This window comes from Camellia sinensis, chromosome 2, assembly GCF_055761805.1.
Source record: "Camellia sinensis isolate YWXY chromosome 2, ASM5576180v1, whole genome shotgun sequence".
Classification (NCBI taxonomy): domain Eukaryota; kingdom Viridiplantae; phylum Streptophyta; class Magnoliopsida; order Ericales; family Theaceae; genus Camellia; species Camellia sinensis.
The window spans coordinates 175,797,597-175,816,636 of NC_138962.1; the positions used below are offsets into that span (position 1 = coordinate 175,797,597).

General features: G+C 36.4%; 1 protein-coding gene across 44 annotated transcripts in view; it reads right to left on the reverse strand.

Moving 5' to 3' along the window:
• LOC114264260 (subtilisin-like protease 4) overlaps window positions 1–3,750 on the reverse strand; it is a 99,783-nt gene extending 96,033 nt beyond the window's left edge. For 8 of the 44 annotated variants that reach the window (XR_014362085.1, XR_014362078.1, XR_014362070.1 and 5 more), the window contains exons 1-3: window positions 3,300–3,522; window positions 2,865–2,978; window positions 2,697–2,738 (exon numbers count right to left, since the gene is read on the reverse strand). Coding sequence is in view for 19 of the 44 variants with exons in the window: in XM_082916202.1 (XP_082772328.1) it covers window positions 2,697–2,738; window positions 2,865–2,978; window positions 3,300–3,318 (175 nt within the window). In the remaining 25 variants the exon portion in view is untranslated. The other 36 variants (XM_082916206.1, XM_082916216.1, XM_082916215.1 and 33 more) reach the window with 19 other exon arrangements.
• Window positions 3,751–19,040: the final 15,290 nt, after the last annotated feature.

Genomic DNA, 19,040 nt, shown 5'->3' on the forward strand with positions numbered 1-19,040 from the left:
GATGAAATCATTAACATGACATACCTTCTACGTTAATAACTAATATGAAGGTAGAATAAAATGGACCGAATTGATAAAAAAAACTAACTTAGAACCGAAAACACAAAACACGAACATTAAAAAAACTTTTTAAAACAAATTGATACATAGCAATCTCTATACTTTCTAAAATGAATCGATCTAATTATCTCACCAAGGTAATCTCCAAGTTTTGAGGCATTGGCGAAAGCTTTTAAGATGAATGATTCAATGTTGACCTTTAAAAAAATAAAAAACATTGCTTGACATAAAAATAGACTCTAAGCAACAATTGTTTAATAATTGTATGCTTTATATTTCCATTGACAAATCAAATAAATCCTGATTAGTTACACGAAGTATGATATCTAATTGACAAATCAAAACAGTTTCATGAGGTAAGTTCATAATTGAATGGTATGCCAAATATATGTTTGTGATTTGCATTCACCAACTTTTTTCTCCAATACATGACATATGAACAACTTTATAATTGACCATAGGTATAGATGCATACGTAGGCACATATACACATGCTTGCAATGATATGCATAGATATATATACATTTAAAAAAACATGCCCACATTTGAATTTAGTGGTTGTCGATTGTGTCTAGTACAAAAAGACAAAAGAACAAATACTACAACTAGGTATTGCATGAAATGACATAGATTTGTAAACATACAATGCATTTGGAAGGCCAAAACAAAATTCAAAAGCCATATATATAGAAATAATCTAAAAATGAAAGTTTAACTCATTGAGTTACATTAAAACGATAGAACCAAACAAGGAAAAATTACCGTTAAGTCCTACTTTGGATTTAATATTACTATTCCTATCAAGTTTTATTATGGACAACTCCCACAAAATTCAACTTTATAAATTTGATTATAATTTTACCCTTCTCATTTAATATGAATAATAATTTCATAAACAATTTTAATTATGAAAATTATATTAAACAAAATATAACTAAAAATTTGATCAAAAGATCATTTTCTGTTATTCGAAACTATGATTTTTTTATTTTATATTATGGTAAACAATCCAAAAGGGCAAAAATTTATTAAAATTCCATCAATAGTCACAGAAAATAATACAGTGGTGAATTCATAAATTTTTCAATGGTATTATTGAAACTTTATAGGACTTAATGCTATTATTAAAAGCAAAATAGGACTTAGTGATTATTTTTTCAAGAAAGAATAAAGCATAACCAAGGAATAAACTTTTGTAAATGAGAATTTTAGTTCCAAATGAAAATTTTGACTAATCTTGGTCATCAATTTTGTGACCTCACATCGAATTTACACACTTTTTGTCAAAATAAAAATTCAATAATAGTCCAACCAAATTTTTAAATATGAGGGCATTGGGCATAATCTTTTAAGTTAAATTGACAATGATAAATATCAATGAAATAGCAAGATGACATTCTTATATGAGCAAGACTTGGTGATTAGTCTAACCAATTATGTGATGACAGTGTTGAGAAGAGAATTATCAGGTACATACAATGGTTAACAAATACATAAAAGCACATTAAAATGGTTAATACTAATCACTTTGAAGCCACATACCGTTCAATGTCCTCTTAAATGATTCCCAATTGCAAAATAGAGCTCCAGAAAAATATGTCACAGGGTAATGCTAATCACTACTAAAAGGATAGGTCAAGTACCTATATATATATAGCATTGGGCCTACAAACAGGGTACTTTGCTCTGAGCATGTACTCAATACTCTAGAAAATTTCTAACATGCATATTTAAAAGGCAAATATTGAATGAAGATGGCAAACATACCTTTCTAAATATCTATCCAGCTTGCAAAGAGTGACTACAAGAGAGACCAAACAACTAATCCAGTCACAGAAATTAAAGCTTGCTATAATCGGCCAAGACATAAAAATTAGAAAATTCAATACATAAAGCAGACACAAAACTATATAGAGAAAAATATTCTACACACCAAACAATAAAGTGATATAGATCTGTGGAAGATTTTTTATTTTTTTTTATAATCTGGTAGCAAGTCCCAAGGCACAGAGGACTGTCTCTTTATCCGTGAAGAAACAAAAATCGAAGACACAAAAGTAAATGAAATGTGAATTTTATTCCCTTTCCATTTTATGAATTATGAAACTAACCACAACACCTTGTGTTAAAAACTACGGAATGCTAAATAATACAAAAGATAACCTTAGAACTTGGCATATACACGACAACAAGCATAACAATGAGGGTTTAGGATTTAGGATTGGTTAAGGACTATAATGGTCTTGTCTATATTTTTCTGAAAATATACTACAATCGATTCAGGAGCCTCAAATAGAAATCCCAAACATATAGTTAGTACCAATATATTGTACATTTAATTATATATCAAAAAAGGAAAGAGTTACAAACACACTGAAGTCAGTTTTGTAATTCCACACATTTGAAAATATCCTAAAGATCCTTCAGAATAACAAAACCCCAAGCAAATCAACTAGACAAGAACTATATTCATACTAAATGGTTGCAATCTGCAAATTGCGCACAACATTGAGTGGAACAAAGCACAGTTTCTCTTTCACATCATGCATGATGAAGGGTCTCATCCAGAGTAGCTTAATATTTTGTCAGAAATGAAGAAATAGAAAATAGAATAAGTGAAGAAGATGAAACGATACCTTGGACTTTGGCAAGAACTATACAGTTGAACTTTGCTCCATCTACAAATTAACCAAAAAACCAAGAGCTTATGCAATAACTACAAAAGAAGCAGATTCAATCATCTTTTGCTAGGAAAATAACTCTGAGGAAAGAAGCATGAGCATTTAAGACTATATGACCACTACCTCTTGTAGTTGTGTGATCAAGGCACAAGGCATGAGGCCATCTTATTCGAAATGGAAAATATATGAACCAATAAAGCAATGAATCAAATGAAAACGTCAATAAATAATGGAGACCTGCAGGTTTAAGCAATAAATTAAGATCAATAGTTGCATGAATACGACCACAAATATAAGCAAGAATGAATAGTGGACAAAACAGTACATGTAGGTTTACTTCTGATGCAGGTAAGAAAGATAATAGATTATATAGAAAACAACCAAGAAAAATCGAAGCCATCAATCAAAAAGAAAATAAATTTTAAAAACACTGCACCATTGCAGATTGAATTGCAAAGGACAAAAAACAATAGCAGAATTGATAAACACAAAGCATGAAAGCCACAATACATCATTTAAAATTGATGGGAATAGAAAACATAGAAGATTTTTTTTTACCTTGCGAGCTATACATCATTTTAAAATTGATGCCTTTATAATTTTACTTCACACGACAATACCAGGAAAGAAGAATTCAAGCACATCAAGGCATTGCAGTTTCATTCCCCAGGAAATTGCAATGAAGAAACTGCAAAAGGTTAAGGAAAATAGGTTTAATTTCAAATAGGTTTAAGGAAAATACTGAAATCGAGAAGGGTTGTAAGGGAAGGAGGAAATTGACAAATTGAAATCTTACCTTGCGAGCTATAAATTGAAATCGAAGGGTTGAAGGGTTGATGAAGAGGAGCGTGACGAAGGACGAAGAGGGTGGTTGTCGATGAAGAGAAGGTGACGCAAAGTGTGAGAAGAAGAACAGTTGTGACAGAGAGGGTGGGTTTTTTCGTTCTGTTCAAGATTAACAGAGAGTGAGAGTGAGAGTGAGATAGAGAGGGGGGTAGGTGGGCAGCCGCGTGGGTAGGTGGGCAACATCATTGATACATTGGCCCTGTTTGGTAGAGCTGTGGGAAAGTGCTTATAACTTATGCCTAAACAGCTTATAGCTTATAACTTTCAGCTTAAGCTGATTTCCAGCTTATTCTTAAAGCATCTCCTGCCCCACTTAAAGAATAAGCTGTTTTTTGACTTCCACAAAGCTATAAGCTATAAGTTAAACCAAACACATCAAAATAGCTTAAATTAAGCTGAAAGCTGAAATAAGCTGAAATTAAGCTGTACCAAACAGGGCCATTAACGTTTGAGAAAGATTAACAGAGAGTGAGAGTGGGAGTGAGAGTGAGAGAGGGGAGATAGAGAGGGGGGTAGGTGGGCAGCCGCGTGGGTAGGTGGGCAACATCATCATTGATACATTAACGTTTGAGAAGACTTTAAATAATCAAAACAACAATGATTCATCCCACTAAAAACACCATCACTAATAACATTAATGTATTAAAAAAATAAAAAAAAATATAACTTCAAGATCAAAATACCACATCATTAATGACGGGACCCACTGCCACCTAATTAGTGGGAGCACTAATTAATGCTCCAAAGCATTTTTCTAATCAAAAATGCGCCGGACCCCAGTAAACCTCACCCCACCGACCCCCGCCACGTGGCACTGCAGGATTGGAAGAAAAGAAAAAAAAAAAAAACAAAACAAAAAACTGGCCAATAAAAGTCCACGTCACTGGAGTGTGTAGCAGCGTTGTTAAATAATTTGATTTTTTGATTTTTTTTTTTTTACTATTTTAATTTGATTTTTTTAATCTCTTTAACTTTTTGTTTAATTTTTTTTTTATTTTTGTAAAAAAAAAATGTAATAATTTTAATTTGAATGTGATATTTTATCTTACTGATTTATGTAGTCAATTTTAATTTTTTTCATATTTTTTTAACTAAAAAATCAAAATCAAACATAGCTTTAGGCGGCAACCAACATTGATATGAATAATTGATATATACTTAAGATTAATTTAAATCATTAAAATTAAATGTATCTTTGATATATTTTAAATATTTTTAAAAACCTTTCTGTCTTATTATATTGATAAATATATTTTATCTATGTAACGTCCCCCCCCCCTCACTGGTTGTTTCTTTACTATTAATGTTTTGGAAAGTTGGTAAAAAATTAATTTTTGACTTTTTTAGTTAAAAAAATTAACTTTTTAGGTAGTGACTTGGATAAAAAAAGTTAATTTTTTTAACTAAAAATCTAAAAACTAACTTTTTTCGAGCTTTCCAAAGTGAGCCATTTGATTTTCATCTTTTATATTTGAAAGATGGTGGTTTCATCTTCCATCTAAGAAACAGATGTGCTAAAACAAAATAATAATAAAAGTAATGTAAGTGAGTTAGGTGGGTATGTTATTTTTTTATAAATTACTTTCTTTTCACATTTTTTCTTTTACAAACAATCAAACAAAGCTCTCACCATTTGGGGATTTTCTTTTATCTCAAAATCACGGGTTTTATTTTGCTCTTTTTTACTGAGGAGTCACAACCAATAGCTTTCATCAATGACAAAGCTCACCTTTTGGAAGTAACTGACAAAAGTAACAATTGGGGCTTTTCTTTTATTTTAAAATCACGGGTTTTATTTTTCTCTTTTTTACTATGAGGGAGTCACAACCAATAGCTATCATCAATGACAAAACTCACCTTTTGAAAATAACTGACAAAAGTAACACTGTAACTCATTAACTCTCACTTTGTTATTATTAATTTATTTAAAAATTAAAATATTTAGTTAATAGAGAAGAAGATATTCAATTTTTATTTTATTTTTTTTCTTTATGAATCGTAGAGAAGATGACTCTCAACTTTTGAAAATATTCTCTCATTTTTGTAACACACTTTGTGTTATATCATGGTGTTAATATTTAGGGTTTGTTTAGAATGTGAGTTGGGTCATTCTATTTACACACTACTTTTCCTCTCAAGGCAAATCATTGATTAATTTATTTTTTATTACAATTTTAACCTTAAGTGAAATGACTATAGAGGACAAGTTATGATACACACCATTTGTGTATTTACCATAAAGAACAAGAATCAATATAATATAATTCATCATTTTCAAACTTGTTCCTTACATATCTTCTCTGTTAAGAATCTAAAAATCCTAAAACCAAAATCAAAAACCCTTCAACAAATAATCAAAAATATAGTATTATTGAAGATTTTGATTGGATTCAATGAATGATGCATCTGACAATTCTCATTCGGAAGAATGGTGCAATGAAAAGTTTTTTTTTTTTTTTTGGTTATTTTTGTCTTCGTTTTCGTGTATGAGTGGTAAATCGTTGTTCGATTAACCAGAGGTGAATAATATATCATTATTCGACAAACTACAATCGAACAACTTACATATGTTCAACAGATTACAATTGAACAAATTACATATATTCAACAGACTACAATCGAACAACTTACATATGTTCAACAAACTACAATCGAACAACTTACATATGTTCAACAGACTACAAATCGAACATATTCCATTTGTTCGACTATCGAAAACCGAACAAATGTGTTCGGATTACTACGGTCAAACTATTTCATTTAATTCAACTCTGCACTTCCGAACAGCTAATTTTTTTTTTTTTCGAAACCGTGCATCTGTGGAATGCAGTAATGTTGGATCTGGGGGTCTTGTTGACTACACGAGTCAATTTATTACTAATGAGGTAGTCTCATGTTAAAAATTAATAGTTTTTTCTTTTTGTTTTCGAATGTTTAATGACTTTGTTGAGCACCAACACAGTGTTCATCGCTTGAAACTGAGAATGGAGGGGGGAAGATGGACGAAGGTGGGTGTGTGGGGGTGTGTGAGTGAGTGAGGATAAATATGGGAGTTTGTGTGTATATTGTTGTGGATGGGTGTGTGAGTAAAGACAAATATATAAATTTGTGGTGTGTGATGAGCAAAATATATATTTACTAAATTATTAAAGGTGTGCTTTTAGAAGTGGTTTGCCTTAAGATAATTTATGGTGTGTAAATAGAGGCACCCATGTGAGTTGGTTTTTTGATTTTTTAGTTTTGTGACTATTTTAACCTAGGGCTAAAAAGTCTCGTTCGGGATAGGCTTTTTGACTTTTTTTTATTTTTGTGAAAGAAAAAATAAAATAATTATGATTTAAATGTGACATTTTATTTTATTGAACTAAAAATTATTTTTTGTCTATTTTAACCAAAAAAAACCCCACTTAACTTATGTCATAAAGAATTTTACACTTTGCTGCCTCATAGATGGTTATTGTTAGTGGACCTTTTTTTTATTATTTCAACAGTCACAACCTGCTTGTTAGAAATTTAGAGAGACAGAGAAAGATTGAGATAAGTTAGAGTGGCCTGCTTGTTAGAAATTGAGAGAGAGAGAGAGAGAGAGAGAGAGAGTGATTAGGATATGTTAGGGTGTGCCTTTTATAGGCGATCATTGATGGATGGATGGTAGAATTATTTGGTTACAAAGACTGGAGTGTATCTTGAGTATAATAAAATAATTAATCTAACGTTCTTCAATGCATCAGAGTAATCTTTACTCGAATTGTCAATTTTGAATTCAAAAAAGTGTTCAAGAAAATATATATATTTTTTTAAAGGGGAATTGACCAGTAAATCCCATTGTGTCATCTTGTAGATCATGTGGTCCTAATTGTTTTCTTTTAAACCGTTTAGTCCTTTGGATTGTTTGTTTACTATTTTGCCATTAAAGTGTTAATTTGAGTTTGTAGACCGACATGTATTTATGGGAAGAGGTGTATGAGATCCACGTTCCAAAAAAAAGGTAATAGTACTCTTTTGGACGGTGTAGGTTACAGGCGCGTGATGTGGGACGTGAAATAGATGGAGTGAATGGGGTTATGTCACGTTGGGGGGGGGTGTTGTTACGTGACTCAACCCACCAACCCAGAAATCCAACTTGCTTTTTACATTCATATTTACAGATGGGCAATCATCTCCCATTTGAAAAGATGAATTAGTGGTGAAGGGCCCTACGTTTTGTTACAATTATCCACTTTTGGTAACTTTGAAGATTGAAGGTGAGTACTTCGATTTGTTTGGGAAGATGATCGATAAGCCAGTGATTCTCACTGGGTTTCTTCCATCGGAAAAACCAAACAAAACCCGAATTGCCGCCACAAACGATGGCCCGTGGAGTAAGATCTTCGAATGGTTGGATGAACAGAAACCCAAATCCTTGGTGTTCGTTGGATTTGGAAGTGAATGTAAAATCAACAAAGACCAGACTTAGGAGATAGCCACTGGGGTAGAATCATCGGAATTGCCATTTTTATGGGCTCTGAGAAAAAACCAATGGACTTGTAACTGATGAATTTCAGAAATGAAGATAAAGCATATGCTACCAGCTTTAACCTCTGAGTACATGCCTATTCTCACTTTTCTTTAATTTGTTTTCTCTCTCTCTCTCTCTCTCTCTCTCTCTCTCTTCTTGTTCATCTTTCAATTTGATTTTCCATTTTTTGAATTATGTCTGCTTTGATCACTAATAGTCGAGAAAAACCCGGTTTGTGATCATAGAGGAAAATACTCTCACACAACCATTCAATTTTAGAGTCTTTGGTTTCTGGGTCTCTGCTCCCATAGAAAATAATGGTACTTTGCTTGTGTTTGTTCATGCCTAAGTACTGCCGGAATTCAAACGACGGACTTCTGGCAGAGGAAGTGTCTGCATCAGATGGGCACCGCAGATCGAGATTCTGGCTCACCCGTCAAGCGGAGGCTTGTTGTTTCATGTTGTGTGGGGTTCGATGATTGAAACATTGCAATTTCGGCATTGTACAGATTGAGGGAATATTTGACAATGTTGTTCGTTGTTGGGTTCACGTTGTTGTTCATTGTTGGGTTCACGATGTTGTTCATTGTTGGGCATTGTATAGATCAGAGGCTCGTTGTTTCATGCTGTGTGGGGTTCGACGATCTAGATGTTGTTCAATGTTGGGTTCACATTGTGCTTTCATTCGAATGTTGTAATGTTCACAAAAATCTTTCCGCCCACATCCCCCAATGTATCACACCCCAAAACATGAGATCCAAATTACCAAATGTGGATGAGCAAACGTATCCCACAAAATCTGCATTCAATCCCAATATACACCTCTATAGAAAAAACAAAAAAGAGGCCAAACCTGTCCACACACATATCACATAAATTCAAAATGGGACCTGGCTGTCCACAAAACATGCCAAACAGGACTTGCCAATCCAAAAGAATGAATGTGGGACCAAATGGAGTAATACATTGGTAAATAGGACTTTCTGATAATTTCCCCTTTTTTAAATCAAAGTAAATGTAATAAAATATTAAGTTTGGCTCAATGGAAATGAGTGTTTCTTTTCAAATTTGTCAAGTTTTATATGTCAACTAACAAATTTGGCGTACAAATTTTTGAAGGTTTAAGTAGAGTTGCTCTTGTACAATTATATTGTGTGATCTATTGAAAACATAATTTAGATTATGAATTTAATTAGTGATTTGAAAAGAGAAAAGAAAATGATGAGTGAAATTGTATTTTATTTACCCTTTCTCTTTGTTTTTTCAAATTTTTATTTGATGCTTGTAAAATTACACAACTTTGATGGTGAGTGTTAAATTTTTTAGATGTATTTATTAAATGTATTTAAGAAGTTTAAACAAATGTTAAAGACAAAAAATACAAATACAAATACGTAAATGTTCTATTTTTGTTTTCAATTTTATTTTTATTTTTATTTTGTTTTTATATTCAAAAGGTAATCGTTCGTCTTTGTACCTAAGAACAATTCAATAGGGCATTTAATATGTAAAAACGTAGATACTTACCTCCACTATGAGTAGAATGAAAATGGAATATAGTGCGACAGTAATTGGGTAAATATTAACTTTTTTTAGATTTAAAAAATATAATAAATTATATAATTTTAATGTAATCATATTGAGAGCAATATTAAAAATCGGAGCTTTTGCGACGGTCATAAACGTCGCCAAAGGTTCACATATCGTCGCAAAAGATTGTTCGCGACGAAGTAGCGATGGGAAATGGGGGGTGACGGAAGGGGGTGTGACAAAAGGTATTTGCGATGGTTACAAACCGTCGTTTCCCTGTAGCGACGGCTAATCAATAGTTTTTGCGACAGTTTAACCTGACACAAAAAAGAGAAGAAAAACTTCATTGTTTGTGACGATGTTGATTGCCGTCGCCAAAAACCTTTTCAGCGACGGTATTTGCCATTGCAAAAGGTATTATTAGCGACGATCTAAAACGTCGCGAAAATTTTAATTCTGATAATACTTAATCAATTTTCATCAATAATTTGTTAGATGTATCTATAAAAAAAAAATAGTGTTATTATATTTTCTATATTAAAATATATATTTTATTCTCTTTATGTTTGTGTCTGAACAAGTACGAAATAATCTTCACTCGTATAATCTTGTTGATCAAACTTGTGCTCCACCAAACATCATCGTAATTCCTGACATCACAAACGTGAGCTAGCCGGCGGGTGTATGCTGGAAACCCCTTTGATGTCTAAGCCAACAAGTAGACTAAGAAAGTAAAAGCTCTATGAATTCAGGAGTAAGAATTGCAATATCAGAGATTAAGGTTTGGTTTGAGCTTTTGTAGATTTCGCATGACACAATTCTAGTAGAACTCTAACTCTCTTTTGTAGAGTCCTCCTTGGAATCTTATTCCTAAAGGATATGTTTATCCTTTGACACCCTCCAAACTACAAGTCAAGTGAGATGACTCAACTCTTTGCATGGCTTCTAGCCGAGCAACTAAACTACTTGACTGTGTCTGCCATTGGCTTAACTGTGCTACACATAGCATTGTTTGCACGTTGCGCCACTGTGTTGACACTGTGTGGCTCTTCTCGTAGCTTGATCAATACCTCCTTTCTCAGTCTGTTTGACCGCCTTCTTTTATAGCTCGATCAAAGCATTGACCGCCATTAGAAAGTAGCTAAGTCCAAGAATAGGGGCATTTTAGTAGTTCGGTCAAACTTCTTTGACCGGTTCCATCCGCTGTTCAACCCAAAGCTAAGCTCTTCCCAAGGCATAGCTTGACCCAACTTGCAGCCCAAGCCTCAAAGTCACTTCCATCTAGCTTGGCCCAATTTGGCTATACAAATTACCCTCTCAATGTCTTTATACCATCTACATTAATTTTGATTTTTTTAGTCTTACTAAAAAAGAAATCAATGTAATCATGTCAAAACTATAAAACTTACTATATTTTTACTAAAAAAGAAATCAATATTAGTTGTTGATTATTTTTAAACTTACTATATTTTTACCAATCTTTGGATACCACCTTGCATGGCAACCCAGTTAAAATTTTAAGTCATATCACCTTTTACATTTTTTACACACAAAAAAACAAAAAAATCAAAAAACAAATCAAAAAATTAACTTTTAACCAACTTTCTAAATCACCCATAGTTGTTGGATGTTAGTATAATTTTTCTCATCCAACCCTAGGCACTACATCGGCAACCCAACTTGGCTTAGTAACATTAACATATAGATAAACACGGTTGCAGTAGACGTCACCAACTGGATTTGATCCATCATAAACTAAGATAACAATCACCTTGGGATTTTCTCTCTCAATTACAACTGTAGCTTTACTTTCACTGACACCAACCAACTCAGGTCATTCCAATTTCAGCCCTTCATTTCACGTCGAAAAATGTTTAATAGCTCGAATTCATGTGGCTTGAATAGTTCAAATGTATCAAAACGACGTCGTTTCACCCCCACAACGACGTCGTTTGAGACATTCGAGCTATGAAAATTTGGGTTACCAAGCATTGTTGTTAAACACACATGTTAGTTTTTGATATGTTACAAGATGTTATAAGAATGGACCAAGAATTCTAATATAGGAAAGATGACATATATATTAACAAAAAATTTAAAATAAAAGTATAAATTATAATATTAATTTTAATGATACAAATTTTGAAAAATATTATAAAAAACATGTATAAATAAAATAGTTTCATGTTGAGTGACAAAAAATAGAAATTGTAAGACAGTTATGAACCTTAGTTGTGAAAAATCATTTTATTTTGAGGTTATATTTTGTCCAAATTGTTAAATTTTGTAGTTCAACCCTCATGTTTTCATAAATATAGATGTTTGGACTGTCCAACCACTTAATTCTTTTACAACTTAAAAGGTGTATATGTGTATAATTTAAAAATAATCAACAACTAATATTAATATACGAAGGGAATTTGTGGAATTCGATAGCCCTTTTTTGTCCCCCTTTAGATCCATCATTGACTACATGCATATATATATTGGAAGTAAACATAATTTCATTAGTCAAGTAACTTTTGTACGAGTTTTTGTAGTCAAATTTTAACTTGTTCACTAATAAAAGAAAGGTAAATTACACTTTGTCCATTTTATGTTTGATTATTTTTTTATTTTGATACTTAAAATTTATTTATTTTTTTCCATTTTGACCCTTTATATTTCAAGTTTTTTTAAGTTTACTCCTAAAACTAATTTATGTTCAAAATTAAACAGAAAATGTTACGCTAACTATCACATAACATAAAAAATGTATTATTAAGAGGGCAATTTATGTCTAAATAAGGCCGAGCTATGGCCATCTATTGAATGGGCCGAGCTAGGATCACTAAGGGTCACTGGGCCGCGCTATGGGCGTAAATGAGAATGGATTAAGCTCGGTCGTGGACTGGACTGGTATTCAGCCCAAGGCTTAAACCGAGGTGGTTTTATAAAACCAAGATCAGGGTATGATGGTGCGGGGTTCCGGAGTGGTTATCTCTGTCCAAGACTGCCCTGGTTCTGTCTGCCGTGGGGCAAGACCATGTTAGCTCGATTGAGTTGCTACCGAGCCGAGGTAAGGGGGTTTGAGCCATCTCACTTGGTTAGTAGTGAGTAAGGTGTTATCAGGATGGGTATTATCCTTGGGAGTGTGATTCATAGGAGGACTCTTATAAGGAGAGTTGAATTCCTACTAGGATTATGCTAGGTGGAAGTTATAAAAGCTCATAGCAAGACCTATGTATAGGTATCACAATCTTTATTCTCAAATACACAGAGCCTTTGTCTATTGTCTATTGTTGACTTAGGCATCGGAGAGGTTTTCAGCACACACCTGTCAGCTAGCTCACGTTTGTGTTTTCAGGTAGTAAAGCGACGACGTTTGGAGGATTGCAAACTGGATCAACAAGATTATATGAGAAGATTATTTCATGCTCGTATAATTGGCGCCGTCTGTGGGAACACACACAAAAAACAAAACCTTTTGATCAAGCTTTCTCTTTAGTTAAGATCAATAGTGCACAACGAAGACTTAGCACATTCTGCTATTGATGGACAGACCCTGGAGGGAGGTGGAAGGCGCGTAGGATTACCTTTTATCCCATCTATGGCAGAATTAGACCCCCAACGACGGAACCCACGAAGAGACACGCGAGAGAGATATGGTGAAGGAGCAAGACAAATTGATACGGAGAATAGTGGCAGACATGGAGACAATGAAGCGCCAAATAAAGGGCAAAGGGGTGGCAACGGAAGAGGGGCGCAGAGGCAACACACACTCTTGCCACTCAGAAGATCGTGACTGTCACGACCCAAACCCGGCCCTATGGGTTTAGCACCGTAACCGGCCAGTAATCCGAGATTACCGAAGGCCTGCAGAACAGTAGTACAGTAAAACAGAGTACAGGGCCTAGCGGAAGCCAATACAGTAAATAAATAATGTCCAACGAGCTGTGACAGTCTGTATGCCAAAAAGATTTTTGCATGCATTCATACGTAAACAGTACAGAACAGTATGCACAATATTTACAATCATTCAGACTAGGGACTTCATCCCCTACGAAACGGTACAGTAAACATTCAGTCTATACAAAACAGTAAGACAGTACAGAAGGGGAATTCCTAAAACACCCCTAAGCCTTAGCAGATAGGCTCGGAACCTCGCAGTGAGGCACATAGGCTGGCTTGACAAAACTGGAGTAACCCCGACGCTCCTAGCCGCGGTCTGGTGCCTGTACACCTACATATATATATGAGTAGTGAGCTAAAGCCCAGTGAATAACATAATGCGTAAAGAGGTTATGAATGAAATGTCCTTACAGTAATGAAATCAGTTCATTAAACAATACTTCAGTTTTTCAGTCAGAACAGTTATTCAGTCATATGTGGTACATCCATTAGCATAGCAGTAAACAGTAGGTCTTAAAGACCGAACAGTAATGATGGCCATCAATCAGTAAACAGTAGTGGTTCCACGAGGGAACCGACAGAGATCTCTGTAACAGTAAACAGTAGGTGCTAAGGATGCCACAATACAGTTCAGAAGATAGGACATACATTCATTCAGTAAACAGTATCAGTTCAGTATTCAAAAGATAATCATTTGAACATATCTTTACACAATTGTTACTCACAGAGTTTGGGCTACAGTATGCTAGAGCGTGTCTCCCCAGTCGCCAACCCTACACAGTTCACAGGTTGAACACACACTAAGCTACACAGCTGGGAAAGATAATAGCTTAATCCCTAATTTGCCTTGGTGTGTTCTACATCTATATCCTCATTAAGATGTCTTAAACTAGGCCTAAGAATGCCTAGAATGGGATGAGGATGCAAAGATGTACTTTTAAAACATTTTCAGAAAAACAGAGTCCCGCTCGAGCGCAGGTTTCCCCGCTCGAGCGGTAATGCAACAAAGGTACACGCTCGAGCATAAAAATTTCCCGCTCGAGCGTACTGTAAAAGTACTGGATGGGTGAAATCTCCGCTCGACGCCCGCTCGAGTTTGAGACATGACTCCGCTCGAGCGCCCAATCCTCCGCTCGAGCGGACTGTAAAATAGTGCAGAGAGATGCTAGATGCTCGGATTTCACGCTCGAGTGTAACTTTCCCCGCTCGAGCGGAAGTGCAAAATCTGGGAATTCCAGATTGCACCTCCAAGCTCAAACTCACCTTCAAATGCATCAAAACCAATCCTCTTGGGCCCATTTTCTGGAAAACATTTATAAACACATAGAATAACGTGGTTCAAAGCTCAATTTGAGAAATCAAAGCCCAAGGGTGTTTAATTCAAACCATTTTCCAAGAACAATCCTCAAACATGACATGCATGATCTTAAATCATTTTCAAAGCTTTAATGCTGTTTCAAAAGAGCTCAAACCTTCAAAAACAAGATGAACTCATGGAGTATAACCAAAAGATGGACATGCATGTGAGGTATTATGAACTACCACCTCAAAACTTCAATATATGTACATGCATGCAACAATTAAGCTTCAACATAGCAATTTGAGCCATAGGGTGGCTCTAAACTTCAACTTAGCTCTAAACCATGCAAGAATCACCTTAAAGACAAACAAAAAGATGAAATTCATACCTAGGTTCCTTGAATGCAAGCCTAGAGGTTCAATTTAGCAATCCACACGTCAATTAGCAAGCAAATCTCCAAGTTCCAAGCAATACAAGATGAGCAATACAAGATGAAAACCAAATTCCCTCACTCTCTTTCTCTCAAGGTCGGCTAAGCACAAGGAGAAATGGCTGATGGAAATGTGTATGTGTGAGTGTAATGAGAATCAAGGATGACCCAAGTAGTGGGCCACTTAAGTGGCATTAAGGTAATTAAGCCTAACTCTTTAATTAGCTTGTTTTAATCTAATCTAATCATACCTAATCAGTTTTTCAGGTAAATATACCATAAAATCACATTAATTATGAGGATTATAAAACATCAATCAATTCTCGGTTCGGCCGCGGATAAGGCCTTCAATTAGCAATTTAAACATAAAACGTGAACAGATCAAATAATAATCAAACAGATAAAATACATATTAACATACATACTCAGTCAATTCAGTTCCAGTTTTCAGTCAGTCAGTTCAGTATTTTTAATCAGTTCAATTATCAGTCATAATCAATTCAGTTTAACGGTAATCAATGTTTAACGGTAATCAGTGGTGAGGGTTGTTACAGTGACAGACAAGTCACACCGTCACAAGCTGAAAGTAGAAGTCTCAGGACAGGCGAAACACAATCAAGGACTTCCAGGACTCGTTACTCCAGGTCTAAAAGAACGAGGACTGAAAGGTCCTACATGGAAGGAAGCAGTTATAGGCCCTCGCACTCGCACCAAACGACGTCTAGGCACACGGAGTTGCTTAGGTCGGCAGACCTATGGACAATGCTTGAGGAAAAGGCTCGAAGGAGAGAAGACACTCTGGCTCGTGACCCCCGCAGAGTCTCTGCACTACAACGGTTGGCACCTAGGATGCATGAGAGTGTCGAGGTTGGAAAACCAGAGCCGCACCTTGTCTATGAACTAGCTGACAAAGCGCTAGCAAGGTTACAAAGCTCGCTGTTTGTTCCGGCGATAGAGAACGCACCATTACCCTCAAGCTTCCACTAGCCTAAATTCACTATTTATGAGGGAAAGTCGGACCCCTACATGCACTTTCGCCACTTTCGCCAAGTTATGGCAATGTATCGGCGAAACGAGGCTCTAATGTGTATCTTGTTTCCTTCCAGCTTTGGTGACCTGGGTCTAACATAGTTTGAAAGGTTGCCAGAAGAAAGCATAACTTCATGGGTGCAATTGGCAAAGGCATTTGTGACCAGATTTAGAATAAACACCAAGACGCCAGTGGAGATTGGCCAGCTACTCTCCATTGACATGGGCGAGAAGGAAATGTTGAAGTCTTACAACAGTCAATATTGAGAGACTTTCAATTAGATTGGAGATTGCCCCACAGACCTCGCCATCGCACAGTACAACCGGGGTTTACCGACAGGTAACAAGTTGAGGGATTCAATGACGATGATGCCACCCCTCACAATGGAGGCCCTAATGGAGAGAGTACATTAGCACATTCGGGTAGAGGAAGATAGCGCCCGTGCTAAAGCAAAATTTGACGTAACAGCGATGTCGGATAGAAAGACTGCAGCAAAAGTCAACACTATAGAACAACTGAGCAAGAATAGGCAAGGCAGACAAGCCAACAAAGAGGACCCCCAAACAAGGAAGTTGAGAGTCCGCATTGCCATTATCATGGTATTCAACAAACCTATTTACCGAATTCTTAACGAGATACGCGACGAATCTTTCGTTCGACGGCCAGCTAAGTTGGGAGAAGCACAAAGGGGCTACGATAAGAGGTACCATTGCACCTTCCATGATGAAAAGAGGCACCGAACTGAAAATTGTACACCATTGAGGCAACGTCTGGAGGAGTTAGTGGCCGCTGGTCACCTAGACCAGTATATAGAAGGGTAAACACAGCCAGCACCCCAGGACCGCAACATACCGAATAGGATACCAGTTGACGGTCCACTCCAAGGCGTAATCAATGTGATACATGGGATCGTCGAACCTGAGTGGGTATGTGAGCTCAGGGGGATGATCAAAAAGGCTGAGCACTTGAGGGAGGTACTAAGTGCACAACCTACCATCAAAAGGGACAAAACGGAGGCAACGAACGTCATCTCCTTTTCTGAGAGGAACCTAGCAAGGTTACATTGCCCTCACAATGACACGCTAGTAGTCACTCAGCACGTCAAGAATTTTGACATCAAGCGGATTCTGATTGACCAAGGGAGCTCGTGCGAGATAATGTACTACGAGACCTTCAAGTAACTAAAATTGAAGGACAAAAACTTAGTGCCCGCAACATCTCCCATCGTCGGCTTCAACTTAATGCCAGAATGGCCAGTTGGCAAGATAATTCTACCAGTCAAGGCAGGAACAATGACAAAATAGGGGTAATTTTGGGTATTGAAGGTCCCTTCCACCTACAACATAATCTTGGGAAGAGCATGGTTGCACGCCATGCGATCGGTGGCATCAACCTACCATCAGGTATTACAGTCCCCCAACGAAACTGGAGAGATTGAAGAAGTCTTAGGAGACCAAAACATGTCGAAACAGTGCTTCGTCACAGTAAACGACAGCCGGGTTGCAAAAGGGTTTGTACAAATGGTAGAGGAACCAGAAAGTAATGAACTGTTTGCAGATGTCGACAAAGAAGCCGAACAAAAGGCAGTGGAAGACTTGGTAGAGGTAAGGATAGATGAAAAGAACCCAGAAAAGTTCTTTTTGCTCGGCTTGTCTTTGTCCAGCACTGAGAGAATAGGGATCATGGAATTTTTGACCTCTAAACTCGAAGTGTTTGCCTGGACACTGTATAACATGCCTGGCATTGACCCAATTTTCATCTGCCATCAACTTAATGTCCATCGAACTGCCAGACCAATTATTCAGTGAACTCGCTGATCGGCACTCCACTACGCAGAGATAGTTACGGAGGAAGTGGGAAACTTGCTGGAAGTAGGAGCAATCAGAGAAGTACACTATCCCCGGTGGATTTCCAACATTGTAGTGGTGCTGAAAAAGAACGACAAATGGCGCGTCTGCGTGGACTACAAAACAATCAACAAGGCATGCCCAAAGGACAACTTTCTTCTACCACGAATAGACCAACTGGTGGACCTAACAATAGGGCATAGCCAACTTAGCTTTCTTGATGCGTATCGCGGTTACCATCAGATTGCTATGTATGAATCGAATCAGGAGGTTACGTCGTTTACAACACCTAAAGGACTGTATTGCTACAAAGTCATGCCCTTTGGCCTAAAGAATGCAGGGGCTACATTCTAATGGATGATCACCAAAATGTTTGAACCATTGTTAAGCAGAACAATGGAGGCTTACATAGATGAGATGGTGGTCAAAAGCAGAGATGAGAGGACCATCTCAAGGACCTAGATGAAATGTTTCAAATTTTGAAGTCCCATAAGTTGTGTCTGAACGTATCTAAGTGTGCATTCGGCGTAGGGTCAGGCAAATTCCTGGGCTTTCTAGTGGCCAACTAGGAAATAGAAGTTGATCCCTCTCAGATCAAGGCTATCCAAGATCTCGAAAGGCCCAACACAGTCAAAAAGGTGTAGCATCTCACTGGCCTAGTAGTCGCGCTCAATCGGTTCATAAGTCGGTCGTCAGATAGGTGACGATCATTCTTCCAGGCATTGAAGGCCAAGTTTGAGTGGAATGATGAGTGCGACCGCGCCCTAGAAAGCTTGAAAGAATACATGACCTCTCCTCCATTGTTAGTAACCCCAGTACCGGGAGAGGAGCTCTTTTTGTACTTAGCAGTTTCCTAGCATGCAGTTAGCGTAGTGTTGGTAAGAGCTGAAGGAATACAACACCTGCCTATCTTTTATGTGAGTAAGA